Below are 16,711 nucleotides of genomic sequence, written 5' to 3'. Positions count from 1 at the left end.
TGACATGTTAGACAATTGTTTCACTGCCATTTAGGGAGCCATACAGGGAAGTGTTTTTTTGTGTGATATCATGAACACTCTAGCACTAAAGTCCACAAATACCTAGGTGCTAAACACAATGCTAATGACCAGTCTCACAGCAACCAAAAGCTCAGGTTCATGGGATTTAAGGAGCTATACATGACACTCATGAACAGTCGCACAACTAAATTTCTTCTTTGCGTTGTCAGTGTACCATGCTGGGCAAAACACACAGCTCACCTTGAAACACACACCCACTCACACAAACCTTCACAAAATTACAAAAGACTGGGAAACAAACCTCCAAAACTTCATTGACTTCAGGGGAAGTGTTGTTGTCGAACCACAGGGACGTCAGACGGAAGATACGCAGGTCATGGGTGTCCCCTCGCTGCAGACAGCTTGCGTAGCAACACACTGCGTGCTGAAGGAAGCGCTTTCTGTCTTCGATCATGGCCGCAACCTCTTCCTCGTCTATTTTGCTCTGCTTCTCAAGGGTCCGCAGGTAGCGACTGTCACAGGAGAAAAATAAAGAGGAAAATTGTTCACCTTCCCAGCTTTTAAACATACCCCTTGGTATCATTTATAAGTAAAATTCCCTGTAGGGATAAAACTCATCTCCTTGTGTATGTTTATGATAAGCAGTCATTTACAGTCATTCTGTCTGTCCAGAAGCTTGTACAAATGACAAAAATACAACTGTAAATTCCTGTGCCTTAGTGGCAACCATTATGGCCATAAAGTTTTGAACTAAATAAAAGTATCATGGTAGCCACCAAACAAACAAGAGGCGAAGCCTTCAAGGCTCACGTAAGAAATCGACAAACAGTAACACAAACTCAATCACTCCGTCACACATACACACACACACACACAGTAAGCATAGGTGACACTGTGCAAGAAAGCGAGACACTAGATCTAGATCTGTCTGTCTGCATGTAGCCTGTAACTTACAGGGACACGACTGCCAACTAGTCTCGGCCCGCTCAAAATAACAATGACCGAGACTTTCAGTAATTCCTTCGCGTGACGTCTAACCCTCTTACGTCATAATGTGACGTCTTCAAATGACGAAATGTTAAAGTTTCTACCACAGACATACACACGCACACACGCACAGACAGACAAAGTTACGATCGCATAGGCTACACTTACGTGAGCCAACAAGAACATTTTTTTGTGAGGATGCAGGTTTGTGAGGGCAGCTCATCAAAATTGTCATTTCGCCTGCTGGTCTTATTTTGTAGTTAGTACTCGTTATCTCTAAAAACTGTTCCCCTGAAAGCGGCGTATGCAGACCTGTTTACCCCCATAAGTGTTTTGGAGTAATGCTCAGCCCCAAAAATAGTAATCCTGGCACAAAAATAGTAATCATCCATATTCGTCGCCAATTACAACGCACATGACAACTGTGTCTGCGAAACGCAATCATGCACATAATATATCCATCATTCACAAACAAAACACATCAGTCAGTTTTTCTAGTCATCATAATTTCAAAGAAGATCACATCAAAAGCACATGCATCACTGATTCTTTTCTTTTGCTCAGAGTAGGCCTTTTTCAGTGTGTCAAGCGCTTCTCTACTGTACTTGCGCTTGCCGAATGAGTGAGGGCGAGACTTCACCACTAGAATAAGGCTCTCCAGCGTCTCATCAGACAGACATGATCTCTGGTCAGTCCTGTGCTTTTTCACCCCATTTTGCCATTGAAAAAAACAATGCCAAACATGTGAATTGATAAAAAAAAAAAAAATTTTTACATTTTTTTAATTTATGAAAATTGTAGTTTTGACACGGATAGCGGAATGGCGTATTTTTTGCAGAAAATCGTAATAAATTACGCCAAAATCGTAAGGGTAAACAGGTCTGCCTATGGCTGCCTAAAAACGTATTGCGTGGCGTGGTAAAAACGGTTATACACGTAAAAAACACGTGTACATGGGAGTTTTAGCCCACGAATACAAATAATCTCACAATACATATTACAGCTCTAGCTACAAGCACAACTCACTCTTTCTGCACTTGTCCTCCTTCACTGTACTTGTTGTACTCGGCAGCGGCCTTGTTCATGAGATCCCGCTTGGCTTCAAAGGTTGGTGAGCTCATGTGGTCCACAATATTCTGGTATTGTGTGTCTGCAAATCGCGCCAAGGACAGGTAACCCTCCACAGCCTCCTGACCACAGTTGTCTTGACTGCTTTCCAACAACTGTACTGTCTGTCAGTTCAGCCAAGCAAAGAATTACCAGTTTGTTCACAGACAGACAGACAGAAACATGCGCACACAAACAAATTAACACACACACTCTCATTCTCCATTCATTTCAGTAACAAAATGTTGCTCTTATTGTCAGCCAGTTACTGCACTTCAAAGACCGCTGGGTTGAAACATCTGTGAACGGAATGTTTTATTTTGTCAATAATTAAACGTTCCAATAACATACCTTTCTTGGTTTTTTATTCTGAATTTTGGAACGTTGGCAGTATATTTGTTTTTGGATTTTTTGGTATGAGGTGCCTCTTAAAGGAAAAGCCATGACCAAAAGTCAGGCTGTCTCCAAAACAGGCTCAATTCAATACATGAACTTATTCCAAATCACTATAGCAAATCACGTTTGACTGCTAAAATGTACGTACAGCTGCCCATATTGCAGACATTAATAAAAATATTCTCATGGCACAATATGCTGTGTTACTGAAGCCACAGCACATGTACAAGAATACTACAGGCACCACAAGATGCCAAACTGACTCACTTTTTCAAGGTACTGTTCCATGATGACAGTAGGCGTTTCTGATCTGGTCTCAGCCAGCCAGTTACCGTACAGTGAGAGAGATTTTGTCTGCAAGCGCAGAGCTTCTCTGTTCTCCTCTCCAAGCTGGAAAAAGAAAACACACAGGAAAAAACTCAGTTGTTTTACTTTTTCTGGAGTCTTAACAAAACAGCATTGGACATTTTTCTTTCTAGAACCGGCATTCACAAAATTCTTTTTTAATTTTTTTAATTTTTTTTAAATTTTGGATGATTAATGAGATGAGGATGCTTTTAATTTCCAATTTGGTTTTTGAGACTAGGTGACAGGGCAGCACTCTACGCTTACTGTCATAATATATCCTGGCATCAACCAGGCACGAGAACTGCCGCACCTGCGGTGTTGGTCAGGTATACAGAACCTGAGCACCCTCAAAGTCGCATTCATTAAGTGAATGACACTCGGCTGGGTGATCCCAGCCTTCCCATAGGTACCATAGCACTTCCACTCTGGGTAGGAGCCGACCGTAGCCCGAAAAACCCACATGACCCTGATGGGATTCGAACCCATGACCTCCCGGCCCGCAGCCGATGCGTTAACCACTGCGCTACGGTATTCACAAAATTCTTGAACACAAACAATTAATGCTAGACTTCTCACCTTTTGACAGTGAAAATTTTTCCTTCCGTTGTTTTTTGTTTGTTTTGGATTCAATTAATAAATCAAGAGGTTTGGGAAAGAGATATCTGCTGGCGTTATACATCAAGCTAAAACAATGTAGATAAAGACAGAACTGCAGCCACAAATGCATACATGCAAACACCATCTTCTCCCCTTTCTGAAGCTAAACTGGAAACTTCCTCACCTGCTGGCACGTCTTGATGAGGGCTTTGAGGACGTGCTTAGCTGTGGTCTGTTCCCGTCGGGCCCAGAACAATTGTGCCAGCTGTAGCTGTGTGTGCAGGCTGGTGGTTGGTGAAATGTCTGTTTGGTGCTGCAGTTCATGAATGTATTTTTCTGCCACCTGCATCAAAATGACATCACTATTATCAAATTCTGTGTTGGTTTTATGCCCCCCAGTTTGTGGGTATGGTATAGGTATGGGTATGGGTAAATCACCCTGGAGATTAAGTTCAACTGGGGTTCTGTTACAGTGAATTACAGTATTTCTAAACGTAACCTTCACATGACTTATTTTGACCATCAATCAGGAAAGAATCAGTCAAGTTCAAACACAAGAGACCACCATAGGCCCTATTGACTACAGTTGGTTGGTGGGGGTTTTCCCGTAGGGTTTAGAGCAGCCTCAATTCAACTGAAGTTATAAAAAGAAAAAAAGAAAAGACTACAGGTGCAGATTGATATTCAATCAAGGTCTTCTTTAGCTGCAATCTCTATCAGTTTATGACTGGAAGAAAAACCTGTGAGATTTTTTTTTTTAAAGGTATAACTATACCTTCACAAACCCCAAACTCATATCTGAGGGTTACCTGATAGTACCCAGCCTTTCTCGCTGCCTTGGTGGTGTGCAACAGAATATCTTGCAAGGCCATCTGGGCGTCAGAATGGATGTCTTTAGCAGCCAGAAGGCGGACAGCGGCCACCCGCAGACTGTATGTAGGCTCTAGAAACTCAAACTCTGCTCCTTCTGGTGTCAGGTTGTCATTTTGCCAGTGTGTTAGCAGTGTGCCCAGCGCCTCTGTTTTGTCATCGCTGTATGTTGGATGGAAGAAGAGTAGTTAGTGAATGTTTTGGTAAAACTTCAATCGAACTTTGATGAATGAAAACAACAAAATAGTAAATGTTTCGGCAGAACTGTTTTAAACATTTCTGAAAATAAAACAGTCAATTAAGTAGAAGTGCAATGCCAAGACATTGCATACCCCCCGCGAAGGACAAATCCTCTCTCTCTTTCTCTCTCTCACACACACACACACACACATGCACACACACACACACACAAATCTCATACACACAAAACACACATGCATAACGCACATAGACAGACGGACACACACACACTTGCAAACACACACACACTCATTCACACACGCTCACTCACTCACACATACTCACTCACTCACTCACACAAACTTCATACACACTCATGTGCACATATAATCAGACGGACACACACACCTTTACAAACAAACACACAAACACAGTCATACACACACAAACATACACACAAACTCATGAACACACTCACGCACACACACATACACGGCACAGCCACTCTCTCTTTCTTACACAAACACACACATACACGCACACATACACACACTAACACTAACACACATGCAAACGCACATACATGACCACACTCTCTCTCTTTCTCACACACACACACACACACACACACACACACACACACACACACACACACACACACACACACACACACACACACACACACACACACACACACACACCAAACTAACAGTAACAGTAACACATGTGCACAAAATGCACACACACACAATCGCGCGAGAGAGAAAGACCGCAAAGAGGGGATGACGTCAAAGCCTTTCGACGTCATCTTCTTTCGCAAGCTTTATTCATTGACTTGGAAACTATGGAATTTCTACCCGGCCAAAGCGGCCTTGGGTCGCGTTTGCCCATGTCACCCATTTTAGTTAGTATGTTCCCAATTTTTGGTGAACTTCCATCCCCAACTGTAGCCCCTGATCGGGCACAAAGAATCCTTCTTTATCATGTATAATCGGCATGAACATTTCTCAATTCGATAACAGTATAGCGTTCATGGGATACCTCCAACTTCGCTGGGAAAACAGAAATAATTTTCACAACAGATAATTTGTAACAAAAATTAAAAAAAAACACACCAGTAAATCATTAAATATCTTTGTTAACAAAGATGACTCTACTCTTGTTTTCATACTGCTGGCTACCACATGCCCACCTCTTCTGCATACTTTCACATTTTTATTTCACGCTAGCGGTTGCTATATGCATAACGCTTGTATGCAAACACTGACATTGCTTTAATGAAGAAAATAGGACAAAAACACCAACCTGGAGAGAGCATTCACCAACAGTTCAAACTGGTGGAGACACTGCAGCTGTGATAGAAGTGGGTACAGGCTACGGCAACTTTCCAAGTTCTTGTCAAAGGTTCGAAGCAAGTTGCTCCTGCAAGGTAGAGACAGAGTGCAAATCATTATGTGGCATGCTACTTTGGTGCTAGATGCACATTTATAGCAAAGGAGGATCAGGAGAATGGGCAATTCTGACAAAACAAAAATGAGTACCTGATGTTTTGATTTTTCAGGATAATACATGCATGTAAGTGTTGATTTTTCAGGATAATACATGCATGTAAGTGGTTAGAAAATAAACTGTCAATCCAGACCACTCAAGTTCTACTGTAGGTAAGCAGCTCCTCAGTGAGCTCACCTGACTCAATTAAGGGATTGCTAAGGTTTTGTCAACGCAAGGTATATATCAGACATCTAGCATAAACAAGAACAGACACGGCTGAAGTCTTTCAAGAAGTTGAAATACAGTCGAACCTGTCCTTGCGACCACCTTTCGATGACAACCACCTGCTCATCATGACCACCCGAAACAGTCCAGACGACTTTTCCCCCCGCTGTATAATTTCTCTTTCCATAGCAACCACCTGTCTATTACAACCACTTTTGGTCTGTCCCTTGGTTGGTCGTTGGTTTAAACAAAACTTTATTCACTTTTAGTATCGTGACATATATACAATATTTAACATTGAGAATCTGAACTCAAGCATAAACAGCCCTGGGAACCCCTGTTTTGCGATTGGAGTATTCTCAAACAAACTTTGTGTATTTCCAGAAAAGTGAGCGTACTCCACACAGCATTTGAACATCCATGATTGAAACATACTTCACACACACCCGTTGCACCGTTAATTAAGTTTACAAATACATTTAAAACAAATGCTTCTTTCAATGTTTTCTGACAAAAAACTGTAATCATGGGGTCAAAATACTGGATCGGCTTCGGGATGCACTTGTGAAGAAAAGAAGTCTTGGAATTTTTTTCCACTGAACGTACTGATCGTATTCTAGACAATCATGCGTACAAAATACGGCGAAATCGTATGGGTTCCCAGGTCTGCATAAAGCTTATATTAACGAATCCAATAGACAGGTTTAACTGTACTCACCTGGAGCTGTGGAGAATGCCCACAGCCATTGCAGGCTGTCCATCCCTGACAGCGTGCAGACAGCTGTACAAGGACTGGTGGAGAGGAGCGGCACCGTCAGACAGCGGAGGAACGTCCAAGTCCCACTGCCCTGCCTTCCACGCCGCCTGGTACTGAAGCTCTGTCATGTCTGGCTGGGAGGTCTCCTGTATGCCTTGCAGGCAGGCTCCCACCAAGTACTCCCCGCCAAACTTCTGTACCGTCTGCAGAAGCAAGGAAAATGATAACGTGGTACAGTACTTCTCAAGAATAGGCTATTCTTCTTCTTCGTCTTCGTTCATGGGCTGAAACTCCCACGTACACTCATGTTTTTTGCACAAGTGGATTTTTAAGTGTATGACCGTTTTTATCCCGCCATTCAGGCAGCATACATTGATTTCGGGGGAAGCATGCTGGGTATTTTCATGTTTCTATAACCCACCGAACTATGACATAGATTACAGGATCTTTCCGTGCACACTTGGTCTTGTACTTGTGTGTACACACAAAGGGGGATCTTCTTCTTCTTCTTCTTGCGTTCGCCGTCACACCATCAGGTTAGTCTGCGAGACGAATGACGTCGTGGCTTCCAGGTCTTGTCTGCTCCCATAGAGTTTGGTGCGGAGAGGGACTGATGCTGGCCACACTTTGTCTCTGATTGGTTTGAGTTGGGGGCATGTCATTAAGACATGTTCTGGAGTCTGGTCTTCCAGACCACAGGGACAGGTTGGTGATGGGGTCAGCTTCAGCTTCCTGAACATGTGGGCGTTGAGGCGACAGTGACCAGTTCGTAGTCGCATGATCACTACTTGCTGCCATCGTTCTAGGAGATTATATGCGTCTCTCGTGGATTGTGGTCGCATTGCTGCCTTCACGAGGGTTTTCTTTTCAGCGAAGCTGACCGGGTTGTCTGGTTGTTCCTCCCTGGCTCCGAGTTTGGCGAGCTCATCAGCTGTTTCATTGCCTGGAATTCCGCAGTGTGCTGGAACCCATTGCAGGACTACTCGTCGAGTCTTGGCAAGCTCCTGGAGTTTCTCCATCAGACGAGGAAGTTTGTTTCCTGCAAGGGCTTCCAAGGCAGACAGTGCATCAGAGAGGAAAACAACTTGGGGGCATTCGCTTTCCGAGTCAAGAATCATGGAGGCTGCTTGCATGATGGCCTAAACTTCTACTTTTGACAAGAAACAGACCTGGAAACCCCACATCCACAATGCTGAAGCAAAGGCCAGGCGCAAGCTTGCCATTATGCGGAAGCTAGCAGGAACCAGCTTGGGAGCAAACGAAGAGATACTCAAGCTAGTCTACCAGGGAGCAGTCAGGCCCCATCTTGAGTATGGCTCTACAGCTTGGTCTACAGCAGCGAAGACCCACCAGCAGACACTGGACAGGGTCCAAAACCAAGCCCTCAGGATCATTACTGGATCGATGAGATCCACACCAATAAAGGCCATGGAAGAAGTTGCTGCCATTCAACCCCTCAGTCAGAGGAGAGACGCCAAGGTCATGGTTCAGACAGAGAAATTCAAGTGCCTGCCTGCGCATCCAATGAAGAAGAGGATGGATAACCTGACAAAGAACCGCCTCAAGTGCAGCAGCTTCTTACATGAAAGCAAGAGACTTGCCAGAGAGCACCAAGCCTCTGTACCTCCATCAGCACTACCAATCAGTTTCTCAGATCTGCCACAGCCATGGCAAGGAAGACTACAAGAATCTTCACATCTCCACCACAGTCCCCTACGTTACCTCAGGAGATTCCCAGAACGACACTGCCAGGCGCACCCTAACACTCGCCATGATTGCTGAACGGTACCCTGAAGACGCCTGGATTCATGCGTATACAGACGGTTCAGCAACAAACGCCGTGGCCAATGGAGGAGCAGGTGTACTTGTCAGATCTCCTGAGGGGCACACTTCTACAGCAGGGATACCAACAGGAAAGTACTGCTCACAAAGGGGGATAAGGCACTAGCGGGTCTGCACATAAGTTGACCTGGGAGATCAGAAAAATCTCCACCCTTAACCCACCAGGCGGCCTCGGACGGGATTTGAAATCACGGCCTCGGCCGATGTCTTATCCACTACGCCCGTCAGGCTATTCAAAAGAATGTAAACCACAGAGCTACAAGCAAAGAGCAGGTGAAAGATTAATGAATGTGTACACTTGCAAACTACTTGCAACAATATGGAACAAGAATGGGAATGTGGAAGTGGAATGGGAGACTGGGGTTTGGCAGGAGAGGATGGTGGTAGGGGGCTGGTTGAGTTATTGTGACAGAAAAAGAGAAAACCTGTCATTGACAAGCTAGAGACTTCTCTGTACAGTGGAACCCCCCTTATAAGACTTTCAAAATTCTGAAAAAATTAGGTCTTTAAAAGGGAGGGAGTCTTACACAATGGGGGTAAATTTACAGAGGTTATGAACAGAAAATCTGAGAAAACAGAGTCTTAAAAGGGAGGGAGTCTTACAATGGGGGTAAATTTACAGAGGTTATGAACAGAAAATCTGAGAAAACAGAGTCTTAAAAGGGAGGGAGTCTTAAAATGGGGGTAAAATTACAGAGGTTATGAAAAAAATAAGTCTGAAAAAACAAAGTCTTAACAAGAAGGGCAAAGCCCATACGACTCACATGCTTTACACATTTTTCCTACCAAAATACATGTGACCTTGACCCAAGGTCAAGGTCATCCAAGGTCATGCAACACAAAGCTGTTAATTCAAGACATAGGAAGTACAATGGTGCTTATTGGCTCTTTCTACCATGAGATATGGTCACTTTTAGTGGTTCACTACCTTATTTTGGTCACATTTCATAAGGGTCAAAGTGACCTTGACCTTGATCATATGTGACCAAATGTGTCTCATGATGAAAGCATAACATGTGCCCCACATAATTTTTAAGTTTGAAACAGTTATCTTCCATAGTTCAGGGTCAAGGTCACTTCAAAATATGTATACAATCCAACTTTGAAGAGCTCCTGTGACCTTGACCTTGAAGCAAGGTAAACCAAACTGGTATCAAAAGATGGGGCTTACTTTGCCCTATATATCATATATAGGTGAGGTATTCAATCTCAAAAACTTCAGAGAAAATGGGAAAAATATGAAAAATAGCTGTTTTTTAGGCAACATTTATGGCCCCTGCGACCTTGACCTTGAAGCAAGGTCAAGATGCTATGTATGTTTTTTGGGGCCTTGTCATCATACACCATCTTGCCAAATTTGGTACTGATAGACTGAATAGTGTCCAAGAAATATCCAACGTTAAAGTTTTCCGGACGGACGTCGGACGGACGGACGGACGGACGTCCGGACGGACGGACGGACGGACGGACGACTCGGGTGAGTACATAGACTCACTTTTGCTTCGCATGTGAGTCAAAAAAGGAGGGAGTCTTACAATGGGGGTACATTTACAGAGGTTATGAACAGAAAATCTGAGAAATAAGGTCTTATAAGGGAGGGAGTCTTAAATTCGGGGGCCTTAAAATGGGGTTCCACTGTATATATGCAGAAGAAGAATCTGATGCCTTTATCTCACCTTGAGGAGCTGTAGCTGTGTGTAAGGTGTAGGTTGCTGCATCTGAATGTCCAGAGTGACCACTGCCTTTTCCCACCGCTTCTCGTGCAGATATGTCTCCACTCTGTTGACACAGGTAAATCAACTTGTTAAGGATGTCAAAAAAACTTCATTCATTTTAAACAAAGGAAGGAAAACCTCTCTTAGATCACTTTGAAAGTTATGCGATCAGGTTCAAGGTTTGAAATAATGGTATCAAGCAGCAAGACTTTCTTCACTTTGTGACAAAAGTTGTTGTAAAATTCAATGGAAAGTGAACTACTGTATAAGAATTTGGTTATTTCCCCTGACCACTTTAATGTTGTCAGTTACCAGGGCCACATGGTCCCTGGAGGAGCAACAGAATTAAACTGGCTCAACAATATTTTTAAACTTCAGCACAGGACAGAAGCAGCACCTGGATGCTCATTCGCTCGCTTTAATTTAATCACTAAGCATACTGGTGATGGTTTTTGAACAAATCATGTCATGTGTGTCTAAATTACGGTACAATGATTTCCCAAAATTAGTCAAATTCGCAAGAAACTATTCCAATACCGTCAGATCAGTAGTATTCCTTTAATGCACATTAATGAACATATTCACACACAATCAAACAAATAAACACACACACACACACTCACATGCGTGCGCATAAGCATAAATAGCTTTTCTTAAGGATATAAAGCTTTGACATCAGACAGTAACTGTGATTTCTCAAAACCAATTATCATCTAAACTACAGTCCTCTGTAAATTCAAATTATTTACTTCCTCAGATTTCGTCGCTATATCGTCCATAACTTTACCTCATTTTAAGACTCTCTATTTCTTAATACCTAATGTTTTGCAAACTTGAAAGGATTCAGACACCTTTGCTTTTTTTCCCCCAGAACATAAAAACAATTTTCCGTGCAAAAGCACACACGTAAAGAAAAGTGTTCATTTGACCTTGACGTTGGATCAGGTAGAGATCCAGCACCACAGCCATAGACTGCGTCAGGGTCGCCAATGCTGCGCAGCGCTTCCAGCAGCAGTGTCTGGATCCCAGCACGGTCATCAGCTGACCCCTCCGAGAACAGGGACGAGGTCTGACTCTGCACGTCCATACAGTTCTGTGAAGGTTCATTTGAATCGTTCGCTGCCGCTGGTTCAGATTCCCTGGACAGATAAGTAAGAGGAAAATTATTACATGTCATTCCTTACCATCCTCTCTTTGATGCTGGGTTGTGACAGAAAAAAGTAAAACATTGAAATAGGCAACATTTTTTTTATGTCAGCCACTATCCAAAAACAAATAATAACAAAAAAACAAAATGTATGTCAGCCATAGTCAAGCGTGAGATCACCTGTTAGCTTCCCACCAAATCTCCGCCAGCAGAACGGCAGAGAAGTGAGCAGCACAGTTGTGTGCGGCCCAGGCGACATCCAGGTAGTTGAGATCTAACCAGAAGTTGTTGTCCCATGCTGTCACCACATGTCTGGGCCTGCAGCAAACCCATAAACATGATGTGGACACGTATCTCTGTGACATTTTTTCCTTGGTTTAAAAAGTGTTGTAATCATTCATCCATTTGTACAGTACAAAACAAACATACAGTGGAACCCCCTTTTTAAGACCTCAAATAATCTGAGAGAATCGGGTCTTAAAAAGGAGAGCCTTAAATTGGGGGTAATTTTACAGAGGTTCTGAACAGAAAATCTGAGAAAACATGGTCTTAAAAAAGAGGGAGTCTTAAATTGGGGGGTCTTAAAAGGGGTTTCCACTGTGTTCAAAATGTTTGTTTGTTTTAAAAGCTATAAGTATAAGGTTATAGTTCTCCATTTTTAGTCAATATTAGATTTTCTTTGTCTCTCTCTTGCAACATCAGAAGATGAACTTCTCTTGTTTGTTTGATTTTAGCTGGGAACCTAGCAGTACCATGCTTTCTTCTTCTTCTTCTTCGTTCGTGGGCTGAAACTCCCACGTACACTCGTGTTTTTTGCACGAGTGGAATTTTACGTGTATGACCGGTTTTTTTACCCCGCCATTTAGGCAGCCATACGCCGTTTTCGGAGGAAGCATGCTGGGTATTTTCGTGTTTCTATAACCCACCGAGCTCTGACATGGATTACAGGATCTTTTTCATGCGCACTTGGTCTTGTGCTTGCGTGTACACACGGGGGTGTTCGGACACAGAGGAGAGTCTGCACACAAAGTTGACTCTGAGAAATAAATCTCTCGCCGAACGTGGGGGACGAACTCACGCTGACAGCGGCCAACTGGATACAAATCCAGCGCGCTACCGACTGAGCTACATCCCCGCCCGTACCATGCTTTCAAGACTCATGAGATCCACAGTATGCCGACAATAGTGCTCCCTGCTCCACAACAGTGTGCACTTAACAACGTGAACATTACATTAACGTCTTTCATCAAACGACTGCCGCAATGAAACAACAGTGGTAGCTGTAATGGAGGGCCCCTCTGATGAGAGTACACCTCCGAACAAAGGACACTTTTCCTTGTCTCTTGAAATAGTATCGTTATCAAGGAAACCCTGCCATGAGAGAACACCTGCAATTTGGGGAAACTTTTAGCTGGTTTCAAGGGTAGTCTTTTATTGCAGGTACCACTGTTCACAAAAGCTGGATATTTTTTGTCTTTGCCATCCTCACCAGTTGACCGCGTGAGGAACTGAAGCAACTTATATTTTTTGTCTTTGCCATCCTCACCAGTTGACCGCGTGAGGAACTGAAGCAACTTATATTTTTTGTCTTTGCCATCCTCACCAGTTGACCGCGTGAGGAACTGAAGCAACTTATATTTTTTGTCTTTGCCATCCTCACCAGTTGACCGCGTGAGGAACTGAAGCAACTTATATTTTGTGTAAAAACACAACATGCATATATACAAGCTCTCACCCTTTGGCTGGTCGTTTCTGTGTGCGTAGGAAATTGACAACTCTGAGCATCACTCGTACAGAATCCTTATTGACACAGATGGACTTGGCTTGGTCATCTGAAAACAAACACAAAATTAAATGAAGAGGCAAGCAACAGGCATTTCACAAAGAAAACAAAAGGCACAGACATGGACACAACTTATTCATAATGTTAGTACAGCGGAACCCCCTTTTAGGACCTCCAAAAAATGAGAGTCAGTTTATAAAAGCGAATGGATTTAACCATGGGGCTAAAAGGTTATAATTTATAAAAACAAAAAATCTGAAAAACTAGGGTCTGAAAAAGGGGAGGGGTCTTAAAATGGTGGGACTTGATAGGCGGGGGGGGGGGGGGGGGGGGGGGGGGGTTCCACTGTACTTTAAGTTTCAACTGACCGGAGCTGCTCCGTGCACTTTGGGATGATGTTAAGTCGCAGTGTGTGTGAAAGAAGCCAGAGATTCTCTGAGACAGCAGCTCCCTGTGATCTGGGTGCCCAGGAATGAGGATTTCATGCACCAGGTAAGGCAGCAACATCTCACTGAATTCCACCTGCACATGTATAAAAGTGTGGAAGTTTTAATGTCAATCAAAAAAAATTAAAAATTGTGAAGCACCCTGAAACTGCTTTTTTTGGGTGAATATCACTATATTGTTTTATTATCGAAAATTTCAAAACTAAATTTTCATTTAATTAATATACTTACTCAACTCACATAAATGGCATTAACTTCAGTTCATTGCTAAGATATTGAAGTAGTACTCGACCCTGGTAAGGGGGGAAGTAACTCCCACAGAAAAACAATCCGTAGTCAAGGACGGGAGTCACCTCCCCTACCGGTAACCCGCACATGCGCGGTCCTACTACCGGCCGTCATTCCCCCACGGAAACACACACCTGTAACACATATAATGTTAGCGGGGATGGATGGGAGGGTATAAACGATGTGAGTTGAGTAAGTATATTAATTAAATGAAAATTTAGTTTTGAAATTTTCGATTCAATCACATATTCTTACCTCAACTCACATAAATGGCAGATTGCACATAAAGGCGGTGGGATACTCACATTAAACTCTTGGAAGTATCTGGCCTGCGGCAACCATGGCTGGGAGGCAGTTGGTACCGTCCGGGTGAGTGCTGGCAATGTCCCGGAGGTAGTAGCTGAGGAAGACATCTTGAGACGTCCAGTATGCAGCTTTGAGGACGTCTGACATCCTTCCAGACTTGAGGACAGCTAAGGAAGTTGCCCACGCTCGAGCCTCGTGCGTCCGAGGTGATCGAAGAGGAAGGACTGACTGCCCCCCCCCTTGTGTCTGCCACCACTGATAGGCATGCCTTATAAGTGTGGAAGACCATCTGGTAAGCGTGGTTTTTGCAATGTCTTTATTTCGGGCTGTATTAATCGAAATAAACAACAACTTCTGAGCTGATGCTCGAATCGGAGCGGTACGCAACAAGTAAGCCTTAAGCGCGCGTACCGGACAGTTAGAAAGATCCGGATCGCCGGGGGCTAAAATGTCCCGGAGAGGCCGAATGGAAATGATCGGTGAAAGTTGGTCAGGTTTTTGATTTTTGGCGAGAAAATCGGGACGGAAACGCAGTGAAACCGAGCCGTCTCTTTCGAAAGTGATATCACGGTCTAGACCTGAGAGGCCGTGGATCTCGCTGCCCCTTCGCGCGGAAGCGAGCAGTATGAGCATGAGAGTTTTGCGCGTAAGGTCAGAAAGACTAGCGTCTTGTAAAGGTTCAAAAGCACTAGAACGGAGAAATTCGAGTACTAGCAGAACGTCCCAAGCCGGAACAGAAGTTCTCTCCGTTGCAGAACTGAGGGCCGCGCCCTTTAGCACACTCGCGATGACTCCCCCGAGGGAGATGGAGCGACCAAGTTGCTTAAGAGTAACTGAGATGGCTGAGCGGCGAACGCGCAAAGTGGACGCGGCGCGTCCCTGAGCGGAGAGCCATGCCAAGTGGTTTGCGACCTGCATTGATCGCGGGGCGACCGGGACAACATAGTTAGCCGCACACCATCGAGTCCAAGCCAGCCAGTGCGACGAATAAACAGAGGAGGTGGAACGCCTGTGAGCCTTCTGGACTAAGTCCAAAGTAAGATCTGAGGCGCCTGAGCGCTTCAGTGATCGCCGAACAGTCGCCAGGCGTGAAGATCCAGGAACTCGGGGCGATCGTGAAGAATGCCCGTCCTGGGCTGTAGAAGCTCCCCTCGCCGGAGGCTGAGCGGAATTGGCGGGCCGCAGAAGGTCCGGGAACCAATGCTGACTGGGCCAGCGCGGTGCCACGAGAAGAAGACGAGGCCGCTCTAAGTCGGCTTTTCGCAGGACCCTTCCGATGAGTGGAGTGGGAGGGAAGGCGTAAGCCACTAGCCCTGTCCAGCTGATCGTCATCGCGTCGATCTTCCACGCTTCCGGGTCCGGAAACGGGGAAACAAAGATCGGAAGGCGACGCGAAAACCTCGTGGCGAAGAGGTCGACCATCGGTCGCTCTACCTGCGCCCAAAGGCGGAGGAGCGCCTGATGTGCGATGGTCCACTCTGTGTGGAGGATCTGAGAGGACCGGCTGAGGGCGTCGGCCAGGACGTTCAGGCAGCCGGGCAGGTAACGAGCCGAGACCAGAATCTGATGGCGAGCGCACCAAGAAAGGATCTCGCATGCTCGGCTGGACAACAGTTGAGATCGGGAACCGCCCTGTTTGTTGAGGTAGGCAGCGACTGTCGTGTTGTCGGTATGAATCAACACATGGGTGCCCTGGAGGGCGGAGAGAAAATGCTGAAGCCCCAGAAAGACCGCCTCGAGCTCGAGGCAATTGATGTGCCAAAGCCGCTGCTCTTGTGACCACCGACCGGACGTCGTGTGTGTGTCTACGTGAGCCCCCCAACCCTTCTGAGACGCGTCCGAAAAGAGATGCGTGGACGGAGGAGGAAGCGCTATGGGCACTCCCTGCAGAAGCCAAGGGGTGTTCATCCACTGAAGCGTGGTCTGCTGAAACCAGACCCCGAGCGGGACTGAAACGTCCCAGCCTTGTGAAGTCGGATTCCAGACTGAACTGAGCGCCGCCTGAAACGGGCGCTTGTGGGATCTGCCTAGCGGAATAAGGGACGACATGGACTCCATCTGGCCCTGTACACGGGCTGGAGCTGACTGAAGCCCTAACAGGGAAGACAGAAGAGCCTGCAGTTTGTCCACCCGGCGTTGAGTGGGACGGACTGTCCACTCCCGTGAATCGAACACCATGCCAAGGTATGTAAAGGTCTGCGACGG

General features: G+C 45.0%; 1 protein-coding gene across 1 annotated transcript in view; it reads right to left on the bottom strand.

Moving 5' to 3' along the window:
- Positions 1 to 16,711, bottom strand: part of LOC138960913 (serine-protein kinase ATM-like) — a 92,313-nt gene that overhangs the window by 28,274 nt on the left and 47,328 nt on the right. The window contains exons 33-44 of the mRNA XM_070332546.1: positions 13,835 to 13,988; positions 13,419 to 13,515; positions 11,864 to 12,001; positions 11,466 to 11,675; positions 10,498 to 10,600; positions 6,941 to 7,182; positions 5,812 to 5,928; positions 4,266 to 4,488; positions 3,641 to 3,799; positions 2,779 to 2,901; positions 2,035 to 2,240; positions 323 to 533 (exon numbers count right to left, since the gene is read on the bottom strand). Of these exons, the coding sequence (XP_070188647.1) occupies positions 323 to 533; positions 2,035 to 2,240; positions 2,779 to 2,901; positions 3,641 to 3,799; positions 4,266 to 4,488; positions 5,812 to 5,928; positions 6,941 to 7,182; positions 10,498 to 10,600; positions 11,466 to 11,675; positions 11,864 to 12,001; positions 13,419 to 13,515; positions 13,835 to 13,988 (1,983 nt within the window). The remainder of the gene's footprint in view (positions 1 to 322; positions 534 to 2,034; positions 2,241 to 2,778; positions 2,902 to 3,640; positions 3,800 to 4,265; positions 4,489 to 5,811; positions 5,929 to 6,940; positions 7,183 to 10,497; positions 10,601 to 11,465; positions 11,676 to 11,863; positions 12,002 to 13,418; positions 13,516 to 13,834; positions 13,989 to 16,711) is intronic.

This window comes from Littorina saxatilis, linkage group LG3, assembly GCF_037325665.1.
Source record: "Littorina saxatilis isolate snail1 linkage group LG3, US_GU_Lsax_2.0, whole genome shotgun sequence".
NCBI lineage: Eukaryota > Metazoa > Mollusca > Gastropoda > Littorinimorpha > Littorinidae > Littorina > Littorina saxatilis.
This window is presented reverse-complemented; position numbering and strand designations above follow the sequence as displayed.